This window comes from Dryobates pubescens, chromosome 6, assembly GCF_014839835.1.
Source record: "Dryobates pubescens isolate bDryPub1 chromosome 6, bDryPub1.pri, whole genome shotgun sequence".
Lineage (NCBI taxonomy): Eukaryota > Metazoa > Chordata > Aves > Piciformes > Picidae > Dryobates > Dryobates pubescens.
The window spans coordinates 30,990,358-31,011,064 of record NC_071617.1 but is presented as its reverse complement, the minus strand read 5'-3'; the positions used below and the strand labels follow the sequence as shown (position 1 = coordinate 31,011,064).

Below are 20,707 nucleotides of genomic sequence, written 5' to 3'. Positions count from 1 at the left end.
CAAACTAAGTCTTAAAATTGTCCAGTGTAAGAGAATCCACTACTTCCCTCGAGAGATTATTCCAATGTCTAATTGGTCTCATGATGAAACATTTTCTTCTGGAAAGAACTGGTAGTTCCACTAGTTTTAAGATCAGAACTGGTAGTTCCACTAGTTTTAAGATCAGAACTAGTATTTTTTTCTTTAACTACATACTAGTTACCTCATTCTAACTTCTGTGTTTGGATCTAATTCACATTTGCAGACATAAGGAATTCAATTACATGCATCTCAGATAACTACATAATGAATTCAGTATTTCATTCACATCTGCTTCATTTCCTGCTAGCCATTTTCTGGCTCTCTAGTCCCACGCTATTGTGGGAAGACATTGTAAAATACACCAAACACTCTATTTTATTTAAATATAGGAAACAGATGAAATTATGACTAAACAATCATTTTAGCTTACATCCTCTCTCCTATTCCCAAATTATTTTCTCCCTAAGGTGAAATGAGAAGCACACCATTTCTCACATATGATTTGGTCTCCTGCAAAACAGCTCAAAGTAGGGAAATAGATTTTAATACTTCTGCAGTTACATTCAGACCTGTTTACATATGGTCCTATTTGAATTTTCTTACTCACAGGATTATTTAATCTGAAATTTATTTCCCCCAAGAATTTCACACTAAATAGACACACAACGCTAACAGAATGAACAGACAACACCAAAATGAGTGGGAAGGTTGACACTCCAGAAGGGAGAGCTGCCCTCCCGGAAGACCTGGACAGGCTGGGCTAGCAAGAACATTATGAAGCTCAGTGGGGACAAATGGAGGGTCTTGTACCTGGAAATATGTAACCCAGGACTGCAGCTCAGACTGGGATTCACTTGACTGGAGAAAGCCCTGTGGAAAGGAACCTGAAGGTCTTAGTGAATAACAAAGTCAGCATGAGTTAACAGCATGCCACAGCAGCAAAGAAAGCCAAGAGGATGTTGACTTGCATCAACAAGAGCATTAACAGCAGAGATAAAGAAGTCATTATCCCATTCTACTTGGTGTTTGTCAGGCTACACCTGAAGGGCTGCTTTCAGTTTTGGTCCCCACTATAAAAAAAACATGAGAACAGGCAGGAATGCATCCAGAAAAGGGCCACAAGAGTGGCCAGAGGACTGAAAGACCTGCCATATGAGGAAAGGCTGAGAGAACTAGGTTTGTTCAGCCTTGAGAAGGCTTAGGGGACACCTTGTTATGAGGTACTGTAAGTACATAAAGGGTGGCTACCACGAGGATGGAGACTCCTCCTTAACAAGGAGTCACATGGAAAAGACAAGGGGCAATGGGTACAAGTTACTCCTAGGGAGATGGAGAAGGAGCCAGGGAGCTGCACAGTTTTCCACTGTTGCAAGAGGAGGGGGTAGTTAGAGATCTCCTCAGCCGCTTGGATCCCCACAAGTCCATGGGACCGGATGGGATCCATCCTAGGGTGCTGAAAGAGCTGGCAGATGAGCTGGCCGAGCTACTCTCCATCATTTTTCAACAGTCCTGGCTCACTGGAGAGGTCCCAGAAGACTGGAAGCTGGCCAACATGGTGCCCAACCACAAGAAGGGTCGGTTGGATGAGCCAGGGAATTATAGGCCTGTCAGCCTGACCACAGTGCCAGGCAAGATTATGGAACAGGTCATCTTGAGTGCAATCACACAGCACTTAGAGGATGGCCAAGGGATCAGGCCCAGCCAGCATGGATTTAAGAAGGGCAGGTCCTGCCTGACCAACCTGATCTCCTTCTATGATCAGGTGACCCGCCTGGTGGGTGTGGGCAGGCTGTGGATGTAGTCTACCTGGACCTCAGCAAAGCCTTTGACACCATCCCCCACCGCAAACTCCTGGCCAAGCTGTCAGCCCATGGCTTGGATGGGAGCACACTGCGATGGGTTAGGAACTGGCTGGAGGGCCGAGCCCAGAGAGTGGTGGTGAATGGTGCCACATCCACCTGGCAGCCAGTCACTAGTGGTGTGCCCCAGGGATCAGTGCTGGGCCCCATGCTCTTTAACATCTTTATTGATGATCTGGATGAGGGCATTGAGTCCATCATCAGTAAATTTGCGGACGACACCATGCTAGGGGCAGGAGTTGATCTGCTGGAGGGTAGAGAGGCTCTGCAGAGGGACCTCGACAGGCTGCACAGATGGGCAGAGTCCAACAGCATGAGACTGAACACATCCAAGTGCCAGGTTCTGCACATTGGCCACAACAACCCCATGCAGAGCTACAGGCTGGGATCAGAGTGGCTGGAGAGCGGCCAGGTAGAGAGGGACCTGGGGGTACTGGTTGATGGTAGGCTGAACATGAGCCTGCAGTGTGCCCAGGCAGCCAAGAGGGCCAATGGCATCCTGGCCTGCATCAGGAACAGTGTGGCCAGCAGGAGCAGGGAGGTCTTTCTGCCCCTGTACACTGCACTGGTTAGGCCACACCTCGAGTACTGTGTCCAGTTCTGGGCCCCTCAGTTTAGGAAGGAGGTTGACTTGCTGGAACAAGTCCAGAGAAGAGCAACAAAGTTGGTGAGGGGTTTGGAACACAAGCCCTATGAGGAGAGGCTGAGGGAGCTGGGGTTGCTTAGCCTGGAGAAGAGGAAACTCAGGGGTGACCTTATTACTCTCTACAACTACCTGAAGGGAGGTTGTAGACAGGTGGATCTTGGTCTCTTCTCCCAGGCAGCCAGCACCAGAGCAAGAGGACACAATCTCAGGCTGTGCCAGGGGAGGTTTAGCCTGGATGTTAGGAAGAAGTTCTATACAGAGAGAGTGATTGCCCATTGGAATAGGCTGCCCAGGGAGGTGGTGGAGTCACCATCATTGGAGGTGTTCAGGAGGAGACTTGATGGGGTGCTTGGTTGCATGGTTTAGTTGTTTAGGTGGGTTGGATTGGTTGATGGGTTGGACACGATCTTGAAGGTCTCTTCCAACCTGGTCTATTCTATTCTATTCTATTCTATTCTATTCTATTCTATTCTATTCCAATTGGACTCCAGAAAGAAATTGTTCACCATGAGGACAGTTAGACAATGGAATAATCTCACAAGGGAAGTAGTTAATTCAAAAGGAGCTCCTGGGGCACACTCAGTCACTATTTGCTCTCCCTGTGCCTGTCAGCCTGCCTGCACCAATGGTCAGGTCCCTCCCTCTCGCGCCCCACTCACGAGGTTGCAATTAGTCGGAAGGCTGCTGCCTCGCAGCTCGCAGTCTGAGAGCCTCTGCCAGGGTCACCAGGGTTTAAATTTCCCACGGCTTCTCCGGGAACATCCCCAGCCACATTGCCCTCTCAGGCAACCTCAGGAGAGCCTCCGAGTCGGGTCCGGTCACCTCTCCCCCCTCTCTCTCGCTCTCCATCTCCCTGTGTCCAGGAGCCCTCTTTCCTCTTCTAAAGATCACAACACAGCACAGAGCTAGCCGGTGCTGATGTAGCTGCCTCGCAGGTCACATATAGACTACACTATCACCTAGAAAGGCTGAATCAAGTGATGCTTGGGTTCCCTCCCAACCTGGCATTCTGTGATTCTGTGAGAGCATCATGCACTGCCATGTTCTTCCTATAACTTTTTATGAACATGATAAGACCTACTCTAAAAAGCAACTGACAAGTTTCTGAACATGGTCATTAAAATGCTGTTTTAATAAAAATCCCTACTAGATGCTAAACCATAAGTAGTTACAAACATGTATGTCAACAGAAACATCTTACACAATTAGGCATGCTTGTTAGCCATAATTAACTAAAGCTACTGACTTTAGCACAGTGAACACTATAATCAGATGCTATTAATTACATTTGGAGAAAAATTCTGGACTAGCATCTCAGGAGCATTAACTGTAAGTTATTTATCACAATAGGCAAATACCAGTCACAAGTAAGGGAGTTTTTGCTTTGACACTGTTCCAAAATCATTTAACTCTGGCTGCTGCTTCTTCACGGAAAATGCTATGTTAAACAAAAATGGTGCAACTTGTATTGAGAGAAAAACAGTTTTCTCAGTATCCACTAGTATTGTTGTTTGAAGAAATTGTTTGAATGAATGATATAACTGTTATGTTAAAAAAAGCAGAAAAAAACAGGCACTTATCCCTACCTCATGCTTCCAGGCTAAATGAAAACATCTGCGACCGCTAACATTTATTATTACTGCATATTTCTATAAACACTACCTCTGAATTACCTCTGAGTTTCCTGCTATTCCAAGCCTGTCCTTAAATAACTGCCTATTACCTAACTGAAGATTCTCTCACCTTTTACCCATTTAGTAAGACCATGCTGTTCATTAAAATCTTGATAGCTGCCTGACAATTCAGGGTATATGTACACACAGTATCTTGCTTAAAACCAGTAGTTAACAGGTTAAGAATTCTTAACTATGCATTAAAAGGTGTCTACTGATCACTGTTTCCACATAAGGGGAAAAGAAAAAAAAAAGGCAAGCAAGCTATTTTTATCTCTTCCTTCCTCTTTCCTCTTCTGCATTTACCAAATCTTTCTTTCTCACTTGCTTCTCTGCTAGCCGCAATTCATTCAGGCTCTCAGCATCCTGGCTTTTCCAATTGTTTTACTTCATGCTCAAAGACCAATTTTTATTTTTATTTTTTATTTCAAGTGTATAGACAGACTTTTTTTTCTTTATCCCTAAATTTCCACTGTATCTTCTGCATACTACTCTATATTTACTGTAAACAAGTGCCATCACATCAACTGATGCAAAAAAAATTAACAGTATCCACAGTCACCAAATTAACAAATTACCTTTTGCCCTTGGTTTTCAACCACTTCCTTCCAGAATTTTGCCTTAGTAGCAATTTAGAATTGTACCACTGACAGACAGTAAAATTCTCTGAAGTAAGAACTTTTCAGAGTAAGAATAATAAATAAAAAGAAACAGTGCTTATCAGTACAAAGCAATAGCACCAATACTTCTTCAAAAGCACAGGAAGGCAGTCATAGTTACAGTAGTGTGAAAACAGTTTCTAGAATTGTCTTTTGAGTTCACTCCTGAAACAAGCAAGTTTTAAGGGCTATCAAGTATAAAATACTGTTATGAGTGTTTTGGAAATCATCCTCAAGTTGGCATTTATTCTCTCAAAGGCTGAGGTATATCTTTTCTGGCCAAATCCAGTTTGCCACCTATTTTGTGCTCAATTATGTCATAAAATGGCTGCGGAAAACTCTGACTCCTTTCTGAAAGGAAGGAAATGGCCTACATTCAAACACGCCACAGGCAGAGAATGGTGATTGTTCAGCTTATCTATCACAGGTGGACACAAAGAAATAGGCTTTCCATTTCCAAAGGTGTTATGAGAAGGAAATTGAGCATGCTCTGCACCTTAAATTCCTCTAAGATTTTGCTCAAGCCTGATGTTATTCACTTTTACTAACCAAATCACGTGACACTGCAGAAAGTTCCATTTAAAAATAATTTCCATATGCCAGAACTAGATTCTTGTACCTAACTGAGAAGGTAAATCACCAACAGACAGCTACAACATGTTGTCTTGATGTATTACAAATCCTCTAGCCTTTCTTGGTATAACACTGGAAAATTTCTTGTACCCAAGTATACATTTCCTCCTATTCACCTTTCTCTCCGAGGCAGGTGTCCAGCAAAGAGACACCTACTTAACACATTTGCAAAGTGATGTGTTGCTGAATGAGAAAACCCACCTCTTCAAACTCAAGAGACAGAATGGTGCTTTGCCTTCCTTCTTTAGTGAACAGGGCAGTAATTCCAAGTAAATGGCACGTTAAGCTGTTATGTATCAGACTGTGTAATCACTTTAATGTTTTACTGGTTGTAAATAACATGCACGAGTGCTCCAAAGACCAAATTGCTCTTTTGCTGACAACATTAGTTGTTTAATGTTCTGAACAGCAGAAGTTGACAATTATTGTATTCCATTGAAAGGTGTCATTTAAAGCCACACTTTTCATTATTACACCTGTGTTGTAAATTTATACTCTTAGATAGAAAGATCCAGAAATCTCATAGAATAATGGAATTGTTTTGGTGGAAAAGAGTCGAACCATCAACCTAACATCACCATGACCATTAAGCCACATCTCTAAGTGCCACCTCTATGCATTTCTTAAATACCTCTAGGGACAGTGACTCCACCACTCTGGGCAGCCTATCCCAATTTCTGACCACTCCATCAGTAAAGAAATTTTTCCTAATATCCAATCTAAACCTCCCCTGGCACAACTTGAGGCCATTTCCTCTCATTCTGTCACTTGATACTAGTAAAAAGAGACCAATACCTTCCTCACTACAGTCTCCTTTCAGGTAGTTGTAGAAACTGATGAGGTCTTCCCTCAGCCTCCTCTTCCCCAGTCTAAACAATCCCAGTTCCCTCAGCTACTGCTCACAAGACCTATTCTCCAGACCTTTCACCAGCTTTGCTTTCCTTCTCTGGACATGCTCCAGCAACTCAGTGTCTTTCTTGTAGTGAGCACACCAAAACTGAACACAGTATTCAAGGTGTGACCTCACTGGTGCTGAGCACAGGGGCATGATCACTTCCCTGCTCCTGCTGGCCACACTATTTCTGATAAAAGCCAGAATGCTGTTCGTTTTCTTGGCCACCTGAGCACACTGCTGGCTCCTGTTCAGCCAACTGCAAACAAGCATTCCCAGGTCCTTTCCTGCTGGGCAGCTTTCCAGCCACTCTGCCCCAAGCCTGTAGCATTGCTTGGGGTTGTTTTGACGCAAGTGCAGGACCCAGCCTTGTTAAGTCTCATTCAATTGACCTTGGCCCAGTGATCCAGATTGCTCTGCAGAGCCTTCCTACCCTCAAGCAGATCAACACTCCCACCCACTCTGGTGTCATCTGCAAACTCAATCCCTTTGTCCAGATCATTGATAAAGATATTAAAGAGGACTGGCCCCAGAACTGAGCCCTGTGGAACACCACTTGTGACCAGCTGCCCAACTGGATTTAACTTCATTCACCACCACTCTTTGGGCATGGCCATCCAGTTTTTCACCCAGCAAAGCATCCACCCATCCAAGCTATGACCATCCAATTTCTCCAGGAGGATGATGCGGGAGGCAGTGTCAAAGGCTTTACTAAATCCAGGTAAACAACATCCACAGCCATCCCCTCATCAGCCAGGTGGGTCACCTAGATCAAAGGAAAGGAAGGAAACCGAAGTCCTGCCCAAGATCTACTGGTCTTCCTGTTTATTCTATCATCACTCCCCATAACTGGGGCAAGGGTAGAGGAGAACACTGCTTGTGCTCCTGATCCCTTAACCAGTTATCCCAAGGCCCTGGAGTCTCTTTTCATTGGACTTCTTGTCATTATTTCATCACTAACTATTTAAAGTTCAATAGTGGATAGTCATCTGAGGGCTGTACTAGAGAAGGATGCTTCCCCAGGGCCCTGGGAGGCAGCAGACATCCCAAAGACATGGTTCCAGTCTGCATATCGGGCCTTTCATTCCCTTCAGAAATAACTTGTAAGGTTCAGAAATAGCTACGGATAATGATTTAGTAATTTCACCTATGGAAAAGTACTTTGCACATTTACTGCCTACCACACAGCATCCACTTCACCAGTAGTTCCCAACCATGGCCTCAAGTACCTCACACAAGGCATGACACAACCTGTATCTACTGGACTTGCCTCGACTTCAAGGGATATAGACAAATGCACATCAATGACTTTTTCTAAGTCTCAACTACAAAAAGGTCAACAACTTCTCCAGAGACTCTCAAGACCTTTCTGGATGTGTTCCTGTGAGACCTGCACTAGATTATATGGTCCTGCTCTAGCAGGGTGGTTGGACTCAATGATCTGCAGAGGTCTCTCCCAATCCTTCACATACTGTGATCCTGTGAACTGCTCTAACACCGCTCTTCAGTGTCAGTCCTTCTATAATTAATGTAGACAAAAGTGTACAGGATCCCAGTCACTTGTCTGTCTTTCCTTAGAAATGGGACCATAAAGATGTTTTGATGTCTAGAAGCAATCTTCTGAGGTCATTTTAAAATTACTTCTAATTGCAAGCATAGTCTTTTTAGTCCTTTCATTACTTTAAAAGCAAGAAGAGGAAGAACTTGGAAAGGGCACATTTATAAGGGTGAAAAGAAGACTTACCTGAAACAGCCAGCATTCTGGCTTCAAGCAGAGATGGTATTTGGCACTCAATATCACTCACTTTCCTCCTCAAAGTACTGCAAAGTTTCTGACTGGTACAAACCTAGATTGAGGCAGACAGTCATGATGCAGAATTCATCCAAGTAAAAGTATAAGGCAATATAAACAGGGCTTCACATGTTCTTGGTTTACAGGCATGACATAATATCCTACAGCAAGGTGAAGAAGCTTAATACAAAAGTGGTATCTTTACAGAAATATCCAACAAAAATCAAAATTTCCAGGCTGTGTCACACATTATGTTATAAGAATAGAGAATGGTATCAGCCTTAGCCAGCTGTATGACACAGAACACATTTCACAGCTAGATACCAAGGCCCTCTTTCAAATTCTGTACAATTTTAGCATTAACAGTGATGCTTGGAGCACCAACAAGTTAATATTTGGACTTTATTATGTCATAACACAAAATGTACAGCAGTTTGTATACAAAATATACCATGATGCACATTTTAACTGGGGGGAAAAAAATCAAAAGTGCCATCATTAGTTCTCTGCACAAGCAAGAGAAGACTAGGCTTTGCAAGGTTATACCAGTTCAAAACTATACTTTGTTTCACAATCAGGAGACAGCTGGCTGAGGTTCAGGTGTCTGACTTCTTCCCTCTCTCTTCTTAATCTTTTCAATTGCAAGTTCCTTCAGTAATGAATCAGGAATGGCATTAAAAGCATGGAGACAGATAGGAGAAGAAAGAAAGGAAGTTCATCTCTTTCTGTATTTCACATTTAAGCATACATTACCACCTTGGAATGACCTTTTATACAACCTATACAATTCATCCAATTCCCACACATTCCAAAATGTTGGTTCTTACTCCACATTGTGAAGGAAAGCAAAATGAACAGAGAAAACTCTCACAAAGGTAAGGGAAGTCTCTTTTTCTGAAGGCAAACATCAAACACTTGTTAAAAACTGTAGCTGACACTTGGGAAAACATTGCATTTATTGGAACCAAGGGCAAAGCAATAGTCAAGAAAGGCACAGGCCAGCTGTGAAGAGAGCAGATGTGAAATGAAATCTCCAGTGGGAAGTTTCTCTGCCCTCCTTGACTTTTTTCTGTCCCTTAAAAATAAGTGTATATACCATGCTTAATAACAGAAGCACAGCTATCACTTCATTTTTTAAGAGCAAAAGCCTTACAGGTCTAGTGACTTATCTGTTTGCACAATTAAAGCACACTATTTCAGATATAACACCAATTGTAAATTCTTTTAAATTTATAATGCTCTCGTGCTTTAGGCTGAGAGTGTCTGTTAACCATAAATGGGTCATATTTTTTCCTGAGTTAACAGAACTATCCTCTAAAGCAGTAACTGTTGCTATCTAAAGACTTCAGAGTTTTCCTATTAATTTAAAAACACACATCTCATCACTTCTGGGCCTATTAGAATTTTTCGATTCCCAGATATTTCACTGCATTTAGTATACCATTCTAAAGGACTTGCCTACTAATTCCCTTAAAATACTTTTAAAAATCCAAACCTGTCAGAGGTGAATAAATGTGCTCAAAACACCCAAAGGCCATTTTTTTCTCTCATCTCCCCCCAAAAATCTGAGTGTTTCTAATGACTTCTTTCTAAGTAGTGCTTTCTCTTTAGCAGTGCTGAATGGCTCAGTGAATTGCAATTAGATGGGGAATCTTTCAGCTCCAGGAAAACTGCATTAATATATCCCATGCTGGTAGTAACTTAAAATCATTACCAGCAGACAGCTGTTTGGCAATTATGCAAAATAAGCTGGGAGGTTTAATCAGTTTCTAGTGAACACTGTCCGCTTTGTAAGCACTACTGTCAGAGCGAAGCTCACTGATACTTTTTATTAATGGACCAAATGCGGGGACCAGAGTCTGAAAGGAAGTTCCTCTAGCTCACATGGATGATTCTTCTGGAACATGAGATAAGTATGTTGCCAAGCCACTGCTTGTGTCTATGTCACATGTATTCTGTAGATAAATGGTCAACATTCATCTTCAGAGCTATCATACAGCATAGCTCAGCAAAACTAAATGAGTGACTCAGAGAGGCAAAAGAATGTAACACCCTCTAAACTAATAGCACTGTTTTTATGTTACATCAGTTCTACTCTACAAGCTCAAATTTTCTTTTTTTTCTACTTATTTTGTCTCGATAACAGTTACCATTATTCACTACAGTAGCTTATTCAGACACTCAGGAAAGGTTATTTCTTAGCTACCCAAGATGATGAACATTCACAAAGCCAGCACTCTCCTTTTGCCTGCCGAGAACATGCATCCTCCCCTAATCAGTCTGATTGCAAGTGCCTCTGTCCATGGCCCCAGCAATGCCCTTTCACTTTTCTCAGTAACCACCTTTGCTGCAGCTCATGGACCGACAAGCTCCATGTCTAAAATAAACTCCCTTTCAGTTTCAGGGAACTTCTTTAAAGCCAGACATTCCTGTATCTATTTTTAAATCCTCTTCAGTAGGGCCTGTCGGGAGATTTAAAGCAGACTTTAAAAAAAAAAAAAATACACCTTACAAATCTGTGTTCAGACACATAAACACTACCCTAGAAAAGTTCACTTGAAAACAATAGGATGTTGGTTAGCAAAGCTGTGAGGAATCAAGATGAAAAGCTGCAAAATATCAAAAGCAAATTTGCCCACTGTCATCCTCTTCCATCTTTCCAGAGTATGATGTTAATCTAAAGCAGCAGAAACTGGGACAAGGACACTGACTAAAGCATTGAAATTTGTTATTTCCCCAGTCATCTCAAGGAAAAAAAAAAAAACCAGTAACCTTCACATTTCTTTACAACAGCAACCTGGTAAAAGAGAAATTTTCTTTACATTGCCTGAAAAAAGACAATATACCTGGAGTTTCTGTGCAACACAATCTTGCCATTAGCAAAAGTGGGTATTAATTTCTGAAGGAAACTAATGGATAAGGAGGCTGTTCCCTTCACCAGCAGCCTCATCTGAAAACACAGATGAAGTAGAAAAAGACATATGAACACTGGTGTCAGTGGAGGCCAGCGAGAAGACCGATCATTAGTGAACAGAAGCCGAGAAACAACAGATTACTCCATCTGCTTCCTTAAGCATAAACTTTATGGCCTGCCCAAACCAAAAGTTGGGATGGGTTTTTTTTGGGGTGTATGCCTAAAAATATTTACACACAAAATTTGTTTAGATTAAACACTACCACAAAACCAACCTTCTCAAACACTGACAAGTTACTAAGATGTAAGTTATCATCTGTTTCTCTGAGTAGTTTGAAGAACTGAAAGCTGATGTGTACTTACTTTGGCAGTAGTTTCTTTAATGGACATGCTGAATGATTTTTCCTTTTCTTGAAGGCTAGAAGGGATCAAAAAAAAAAAAAATATTAAAGTTGGCCTCTGCTCATCATCATCTGCTACACAAGGCACATTTTCACATGGAAGCATACAGGCTTTAAGGTGACTTACACCAACACAAAAGAACCAATGCCAAAATTAATTTTCTGCTTGGTTTCAGCATTGCTATTGGCTAACCAACATTTTTTTAACCCAATTTCTAAGCACACAATCCTGTTTGTTTGCTAAATGATCCATATGCTAGCTTTACAGTTCTTAATGAATTTATATGCATTTTACATAATACCTGAAACACAGTTATGATTATCTGTATGACCACAATACCTCAGAAGTTCCCAGCAGTGTCCAGGACCAGTGCTTTGCTAGGCTACCATCCAAACAGCTAACACAAAGGTGTTTCTGACATAAAGAGTTTGCAGTTAACTATCCTCTTACAACCCAGTTTCCTTTTTTATATGAAATATCACTAGTCAGTTTGTTTAGTTTCACAAAAAGCCCTGCAAAGTATTTGCACCAAATTAATTAAACAGTGGGCTGAAACTGGGGCATCATCCATATGAACAAATTCAAGGTTATCTTCCATACATGAAAACAGGTAGGCTTACTACTTTCATATTACTGAACCTCATTACATTTTTAGCATTAAGTTCAAAAATCCAATTCAAATAGAATATTGAGTTACTACAGAGATTATTTCTGTAACATTAACACTTCCCTCCATCCGACATGCAGGAGTACACTTTCATACGTTGTTCAATTACTTTATCACAGTTCAATGTACATGACAGTCAGCACTCCCCACCAGAAGTATTTCAATTCTTCCTTTTAGCTGCATAGTAAAAACTGTGTTTCATTCTTCCTAAATAAAGTACTATTAATTTACTTCTGAGCTTTCCTTTAGTGTTTGCCACTGAAGTACTCAAGCATTTCAGAAACATCCCTGGATTCATTACCATGACACTCTTGCAAGATAAGGCAGCATTGTATTCCTTTTACAGGTGGAAGAACTACAAGTCATTGTAATTCAGATAGCACATTAACACTAAGTGCCCGTTTTGACTGCTGCCTGTCTTCTGTGCATTTCAGTTTTCTTTCAAGAACCTGCTCCTTCGTATATTCAAAACACAGCACATACTAAGTCCTATTTCAAGAGTCAACATTTATGTAACTCTGAACCTCAAAGCACAAAAAGTTGGACCTGTACTCAGTTACTCACCACTTCACCCAGTTGCACATGAGTGAGGTAAAAGCTGTCTGGCATATCATTTAATGTGTTAATGAGACAGTTATTTGCATTGCTTCCCCTAATGACCTGCTGCATGGAGCACACACCTTTTCAATCTACAGCCCAGCAAGGCCACCTCATTACCACCACAGCACACAGGGGTCTCTCCAGCTCCAGATGAGGCAGTCCCCTCAGAAATAGCTCATGACAATATAAGTCAATGTCTGTGTAAGGCAACAAACAAGGAGTGGTTTAAAATGTTTCCCACATAGCATTTTCCAATTTCTTCCGTTTCTACAGCAAAACACAAATTACATGTGCAATGATGCCATTATTAGCTTCCTGCCTGCCTCTGGGCATGCTGGAGGGAATGAACTATTTAGCCATGGCTTTTCTCAGGCTCTGGGGCTCCCAGCAACTCTCAGCATCTCCCACAATCAGCATCTGAGCTGGTCAGGTTATGCAAAAAAGAGCTGGGCTTTGTGTACGGCTGTCAAGAGGGAGCAGCAAGGCTGAAGTGTGTAATTGAATGATTAATGGGTGACTGACACAATTGTTCTGAAACTTATAAAATGCAACTCTAAAATACTCCGGCCATAACAAAATGTAAAGTGCAGTTATAGCCAGAAAAGCATAAAGATGGTACCTCCATTTAACAAATCTCTTCCACATGCTTTTCCTCATATCTGTTTACGTTCTTCACAGACACACATACACACACCCCAGGTTCATACAACTATTCACTCTTCTGTAGGACTCACATGACTAATGGGAAGCATGATCAATTTTTAATTTCTTTCTAAATAAATGATCCAGAACAGTTTTAGAACTAAGCCCCAGCTGTAGGGACAGTATTACTAACCAGGGTGCACAAGCCCATGTGGATTTTCAAGTCCAGGTGTTGAGTGGGGAAAAAACCACCCTCTTTATACCTAGACTTTTTTTTTTTTTTTCATTAACATCTATCAAGTCACTGAAAAATAAATAAGGAATCTCACACTGCTATTTTGATGGCACAGCTATAGTTTTGAGACATTTTTGCAGAATTCTAGTTTTAAGAGACTTTTGTATTAAATCTGATACAGATCAATAAAAAAGTATCATTAGCAAATATCATTAGCACTGTGTGACTCAAGTTAGTGATAGCTGCATTAACCATCACCTTGAATCTGAAGAATCCTTGTGCTACAGCATTCAGGCAGAGTCTTACAAGTATATTTTTGTTATTTATGGTATGAATTTAACAGTAGTGTCCCATTTGGAATCCTTATTATCCTTCACAGCAATATTGTGGGAATCCCTTAGCCCATTTGGAGATTAGTCCATCATAAAATTCACACACAGAGCAATCAAAACCATGTAGAAACAAGCCATAGTTACAAAGCATGAACATCTTTTAACTATGTTTATTCCTGGGTTGTTTTCTTCTACCACAAAAGACTATCTCAGAGAAGCCCCTCACAAGCTTTGCCATTAACTGACAAGAGAAACCAGGCAGTCAATACTGACTTATTCTACTGGCCAAGGGCTTTAACAGCCAAGATCTGTCACATGTGACTTCAACCAGAAATAGTATTTTCTTTTACCCCCACTCTGAAGCTTCATATTTCATATTAAGAGTGGTATTCTGTATGCTTAAAAGTTGCTTTACTTATCACTACCAGGGAAAAAGCCTTTAGAAAGAGGCTTTTGGATTAGGGTTAAATTCTTGCTTGCAAAGATGTCCTTAGTTTTGACTCATTGCTATTTTTCTCTGGCAAAACAGCTAACCAAGAATTTGACCGCTTGTTCTCACAGTTTCTGCAACCTATTCTAAGGACCATTTAGGAGCTAACATCATCTCAGAGAAACCAAATTTCTTGATCCCGCTAATGGAAGGACTAGACTAAGACAGGAATTTAGGGAATGCAAGTTTAACTGACTAAATGACAGGAAAGTATTTAACACTTGCAGAACTGACAGCAATCCACACATTTTGTGTAATGTCTTTATTCACACACACAGAGCTATGCTGGCCTATCATTTAAATGGCTTGTAAAGGATTTACACACATTAGGATCTATAATGAGGAGTGAAGAAAATAAAAGGAATAGAAACATGCTATATTGTAAAGCCTCATTGTATACATGCTAGACCAGGAAAGTAGGAGCTAAGGAATTACCCTTTCTGGATGACGAATGAAGCAATACTTTGGCAAATTATGGACTTCAGCTGGAGAACTACAGGAGGATATGAGAATGCTGCATAGTCAGGAGGTGAGGCTGATTTGGCATGTAATGCCAAAAGACATTGGGAAAAAAATTAAGATCCAAATACTTCAAGCAATCCAGTGCCTTTTAAATATCTCATTTTAGTGACCTTGAAAAACAGAAACTGAGTATGTTGGATTGTAATCACAGTCAGAATGTGCTGCAACAGGATGATCATAATCAGGAATGATGTATTGGCAAAATAAAGAAGGAAAATTCAATGCAATAGGGAAAAGAAGGAAGACTGGGTATCAAGTACTGTGGTTCACACATTTGTCACTATCACAAGCTTCTCATGTGACTGCAGAGAACTTTAATTGTTGTGATATAACAGATTGTGTTTTAAAAGTCATTAAAATAATATTGTGAGAAGTTGCAATTTACATGTAGGAATTACCCATACTATGGAAGTGGCTTTGTTCAGAGCAAGGCTGACTAGCACAATAGTGGGAAGAATGGCTTTCTAACAAAGGAAGGCATGTTTCTGAATGTCTTTCCTTCCATTTTGCTAGTACACTTCCCTTTGCATACCAGGCTATTGTGCATTGCTGCTTTGTTTCCTAAGAAAAAATTCAAAGAATGAAAATGGGCAAAAGACAAGTTATGCTGGTTTTTACGTTCAATATACATAAACATCCATACTGTTTAAAGAAAAACTGTTCCTATATTAAGGACAAAATATATATACCATGACCAAAAAAAAAAAGACCTATTTTCATACAGACACTAAGCAACAACCTCTGGTCTCTGCCTGTAGACATAAGAGTGTCCATTAACAGCAAATATTTTTCCTTACTGTCATTTAAAAGATTGTTCTGGAGCTTGTTGTTTCACTCCCTATCACCACATCACAATACAGTTCTTAAGGAATAAGCACTTTCTTAAAGCACAACTTAAAATTGCCCATAATGAATTCCTAATTCAAGAGCAACAGTCTAGAAGCATGAGAAAATATGCTGGGCTAAGCCCCCAATTTGTATGAATGTGTATCCCCTCCTAGATAAAATGATTCAAGGTTATTTTCTTGACTATCAGCAAGTGAAAAGTTTACAGAAGGTCTGAATTTGTCCCAAAGTAATCAGATTGCCTGGAAATGAAAACTTATTCTAATGGTCACAGCTTGCAGAGAGTGTGACTTTTCCAACTTTAAGTCTTCTAACATGATTCTTTTTTTGATTCTCAAGTGACAAAAGCTGTACTCAGAAGATGAAAACATATAAACTAAGCTCTACATTTGTTAATCTTGCTTTTAACAGGGGGGGGAAAAATGCTGACCTTCCAAAAAAGCCTTTGTCCAGTCCTTGGAAAGGAAATCAGACACGTTTCTAGGGGAACATTTGATGTAAACATCTCCTACAGTACACATCAAGGCAAAAATCCAGCATAAATCTAAAGTCTGGGGTCTACACTGGGCCTTTAAAGTAGAAGTCCATGATGCAAAATTAAATTCCTCAATCAATAACTTCCTTGTACTTTTACAGTTCCATTTATGTGCATATCTCAGGAAGCTTTGAAGACAAATTGGAGAAAAGAGCTTTTGAACAAAACTACGCTTATCAAGAGGCAGCTTTAAGCTAGACATGCACAACTAGGACTAAAAGCAAAACCAAAACACACAAGTACCCAAAGTTTCCTTGAGTAAAATCAACAGATTCATTATTACAGACACCACCTACAGTTTTTAATCAGGACAAGATCTACAAGGGTGTTGCCAGTCCTACACTTCTGCTCAATTAAGAACATTCAGACCTATATTATATTAAATGCATTAAGGTTTCAGTGCTCCATTGCAAAGTTTGGTTCTAACTAATCAAGGAAGACACCGATTAACAAGATTTTCATCCTATGTTATCTATTCATAAGTCTGGCTGGGTTACATATCTTGGTATTACCATACTAGGAAAGCATTTTTGGTTAGTCAAACATCTAAGTTCCTTTCCATCTTTTTTAATCAATCCACAGGACTTTAACTTCACAGTAACATATCCCCATGTTGGGAAGCAAAACCATCCTTTAAACAAGAAGTTAAGAGTTTTCCAAACAAACACCAACCATTTCTTAGATAATTTGATTGACAATCTCAGAGGTCTTCTCCAACCAAGTGTATGCTTCTATGATTCTGTAACACAGCCTACAGAAAACTTCTATGAGACAGCAGAGCTGGCTAAACAATGATAAAACCACAAAATTTCTGCTGAACTGATGCGATAAAAATCCAATTTCTCTGTCTAAACTTGTCAGTGCTCTTGAGGCATGGACTTTGACACTAAGTAGGGGAAACCAGTTGTGTTTATGTCATACTGAAAATAAAATTTGTGGTAGTTGCAAGGACCAGTCACCTGAAATGTGTGCCCAGGTGGCCAAGAAGGCCAATGGCATCCTGGCCTGCATTAGGAATAGTGTGGCCAGCAGGAGCAGGGAAGTCATTCTGCCCCTGTACTCTTCATTGGTTAGGCCGCACTTTGAGTGCTGTGTCCAGTTCTGGGCCCCTCAGTTTAAGAAGGACATCGAGACACTTGAATGTGTCCAGAGAAGGGCAACAAGGCTGGGGAGAGGCCTTGAGCACAAGCCCTATGAGGAGAGGCTGAGGGAGCTGGGATTCTTTAGCCTGGAGAAGAGGAGGCTCAGGGGTGACCTCATTACCCTCTACAACTACCTGAAAGGTGGTTGTAGCCAGGAAGGGGTTGGTCTCTTCCCCCAGGCAGCCAGCACCAGAACAAGAGGACACAGTCTCAAGCTGCACCAGAGGAAGTTTAGGCTCGAGGTGAGGAGAAAGTTCTTCACCAAGAGAGTCATTAGTCATTGGAATGGGCTGCCCAGGGAGGTGGTGGAGTCACCATCCCTCAAGGTCTTCAAGAGGAGATTGGATGTGGCCCTTGGTGCCATGGTCTAGTCATGAGGTTTGTGGTGACAGGTTGGACTCAATGATCCTCGAGGTCTCTTCCAACCTTGGTGATACTGCGATACGGTGATACTGTGAAATAAAAGTAAAATTCTATTCTATTCTAAAGTGTCACCTTGTGAAGTTTCCAACCTCAAATATTGATCTGATCTGAGAGAAAAATTATCATGAGATACACTTTAAGCTATGGAAGCATCGCGCCTTCTGCGCATTTCAATCTATAGAGTTCACCAAGGAATATCAATGAGAACCCATAACTATGTATCTACCTTTGAGTCATCAGAGAGTTGATTTTGCTCAAGTAATTTGTTCTTTTCTGAGCTATTATTTGTACCGTGGTATTTCTTCATTGCTGCTGAATGTGCTTCTCTACTCAGAACTTACCAATAGGCAGAACTAGAAGCATACTTTCCCACTCTCTTCATAAAACTCCAGGTTACCAACAGGGTTTCCCATTGACTCATGGGTTGATGGGTGAATGCACTTGTCTGTCGACTCTCCAAGAGTTATCCCAGTACAATCACAGAGTCACAGAATGTCAGGGGCTGGAAGAGACCTTGAGAGATCATCTAGTTCAACCCCCCCTGCCAGAGCAGGATCACCTACACCTGATCATACAGGAATACATACAGGCCAGGTTTGAATATCCCCAGAGAAAGAGACTCCCCAACCCCCCTGGGCAGCCTCTTCCAGTGTTCTGTCACCCTCACAGTGAAAAACTTTTTCCTCATCTTTCCATAGAATCTCCTATGCCTCAATTTCCACTCACTGCCCCTTGTGCTGTCATTGGGCATCACCAAGCAGAGCCTGACTCCATCCTCTTGGCACTCACCCTCTACATATTTATAAACATATGTTTTTTTAAATGCACTCAATAGGAGGACTGAGGTAGCATCTCAGTCTGAATAGTATGGTAGCTGGTTTTTTTCCCTAGATAAAAATCACCTCCAGCAGGAACAACCAGTTCACAGTCACTTGAAGATGCTGCTGGCATCTTTAATGATCATTCCAAGATGAATTTTCATTGCCATGTATTAAAAAATCTTCTGGTCCTATAACACACTCTTCAGCTAGCCAAGCTGGCCACGCGTTTCAATCAACCATTCACGTGCTGCTGTATTTCCTAGCACTCTTCTGTCAGCTGCTGCCACAAAGTAGTGGTGGCTGTTGTTACTCCAGCTGCTACCTGAAACAGGAGCATGAAACTGAAAACAAAAGCACAATCAAAACAGTGATCTGCAGCAGAAGGTCATCCCGTCCTCTTTCCCCAGATTTTCTGACATGTCAAGAGATTCCCATTCTTCTGCTACATCTGTCTGGAGTGCAACACAACTAGAGCTTGCCTACAGCAGCTGCAATTATTCTCCTAAGAATAACATCCATTGTATTTTGCTGATTGAAAGGGCCTGTCCCTAGGTATTGTTGTTCACTGTTTCTCTTTATTATGTACAAAAGAATTCAGTATCACACATTGACTGGGACAGCTGGTCAGTTTTCCCTAGAGAGAAATAGATCTCATCGTACGCATACCCAGAGGAATCAGCACATATGTAGCCTGGACTTTATGGGCTGCTACATCCCACTGGATGTGGTTCAGGCAAGCAGAGGGAAACAGATGCAAAGCAGGGAAAACCAGATTCTTCATTACACTGCACACATGGATACTCAAGCTGGTGGTATTAATCTTTCTGCTGGGAGTTTTTCTTTCTATAATCCTTCTTGGAAGGACAAAAAGCCCTGTCTCTAAGATTGGTCCAGTATACTTCAGGTCACTAGCAGTGACACTGTCCTCCAAGTTAGAAGACTTGCTCTCTCCTTTTCCTGCTGTGTTATTAATCCCTCTTTCCCACAGAAGGCCAGTGTGGGAGCAGACTTTGCAGAAGCCCTTTTTCCTCCTTACAAAAGGCAACACCACCAACCTCAGAGTTGCTCCCACAAGTGAGAAAAAGAAAACAAAACCACTTGGCCAAGGAGTCTACCCTTCAATCCTGGACATTAATTCAAGTTAGACAAAACAGAGAGGAAAACACCTATCTCTCTACAAAAAGAATGCTGAGTCCCTTTCTGATCTGACTCAGTAGGGAAGAGGCACCTCACTTTCACCTATGACTTGTCTTAGTCTCTCACAAAAGCCTGCAGCAAACTTCCTTGAGAAATCCAAGATGATGGCCTCCTCAAAACCCAAAACTAGCTGTGGGACTAGCTGAAAATGAGACAATCCTATTATCAAAAGGTTGGATTGGGTTATAACTGGTCCCCAGGCAGCTTCCAACTTTGCCAGTATCAACTTCCCATATACAGACAAAAAAGCATACAAGGAAAGCAACTTGTCCTGCAAAGGATGAGGATGAATTGAGGTTATGAGCAGAACAAGAGAAAGAGACAGGGCTGCTCTCTTGGTTTCTATCTCTAGTTTTGGAAGCTGGTCAAGGACAAACAGCGGACGGAAAAGACTAGCAGGCGACAGCAATGCAAGGAAGTCTCTCTTCCTTTGTACAGGCCTGTGTTTCAGCTCTGAAGGAACTGTACTGGCAGGTCCATCTACTCAAGAAGAACATGATCTATTCCCCCCCCTGTACACTGTGTTTCAGACATGAGGAGAAGGTGCTCCCCTATCTAAGGATTTTACTTACGTGGCCATTGGGAGGACGTGAGGAAGTGGGACAGAAAACTCACTTCAGTCCTAGCTGCAAGAGTTCGTGAATTACAAGGGAATTCTTCCCCAAAGAATGCTGCCCTAGTTTCCAGTGGAAAATCACCCCAAAAAAGCAAAAGAGCTGATACTGCTGCCAAAACTCCTGAAGGGACTCCAACAGCATCTTCAC

At 41.4% G+C, this 20,707-nt stretch overlaps 1 protein-coding gene across 1 annotated transcript in view; it reads right to left on the bottom strand.

The window, feature by feature from the left end:
- The window catches only part of DISC1 (DISC1 scaffold protein), a 208,017-nt gene that overhangs the window by 123,109 nt on the left and 64,201 nt on the right, over window positions 1–20,707 (bottom strand). The window contains exons 6-7 of the mRNA XM_054162257.1: window positions 11,453–11,507; window positions 8,128–8,230 (exon numbers count right to left, since the gene is read on the bottom strand). Of these exons, the coding sequence (XP_054018232.1) occupies window positions 8,128–8,230; window positions 11,453–11,507 (158 nt within the window). The remainder of the gene's footprint in view (window positions 1–8,127; window positions 8,231–11,452; window positions 11,508–20,707) is intronic.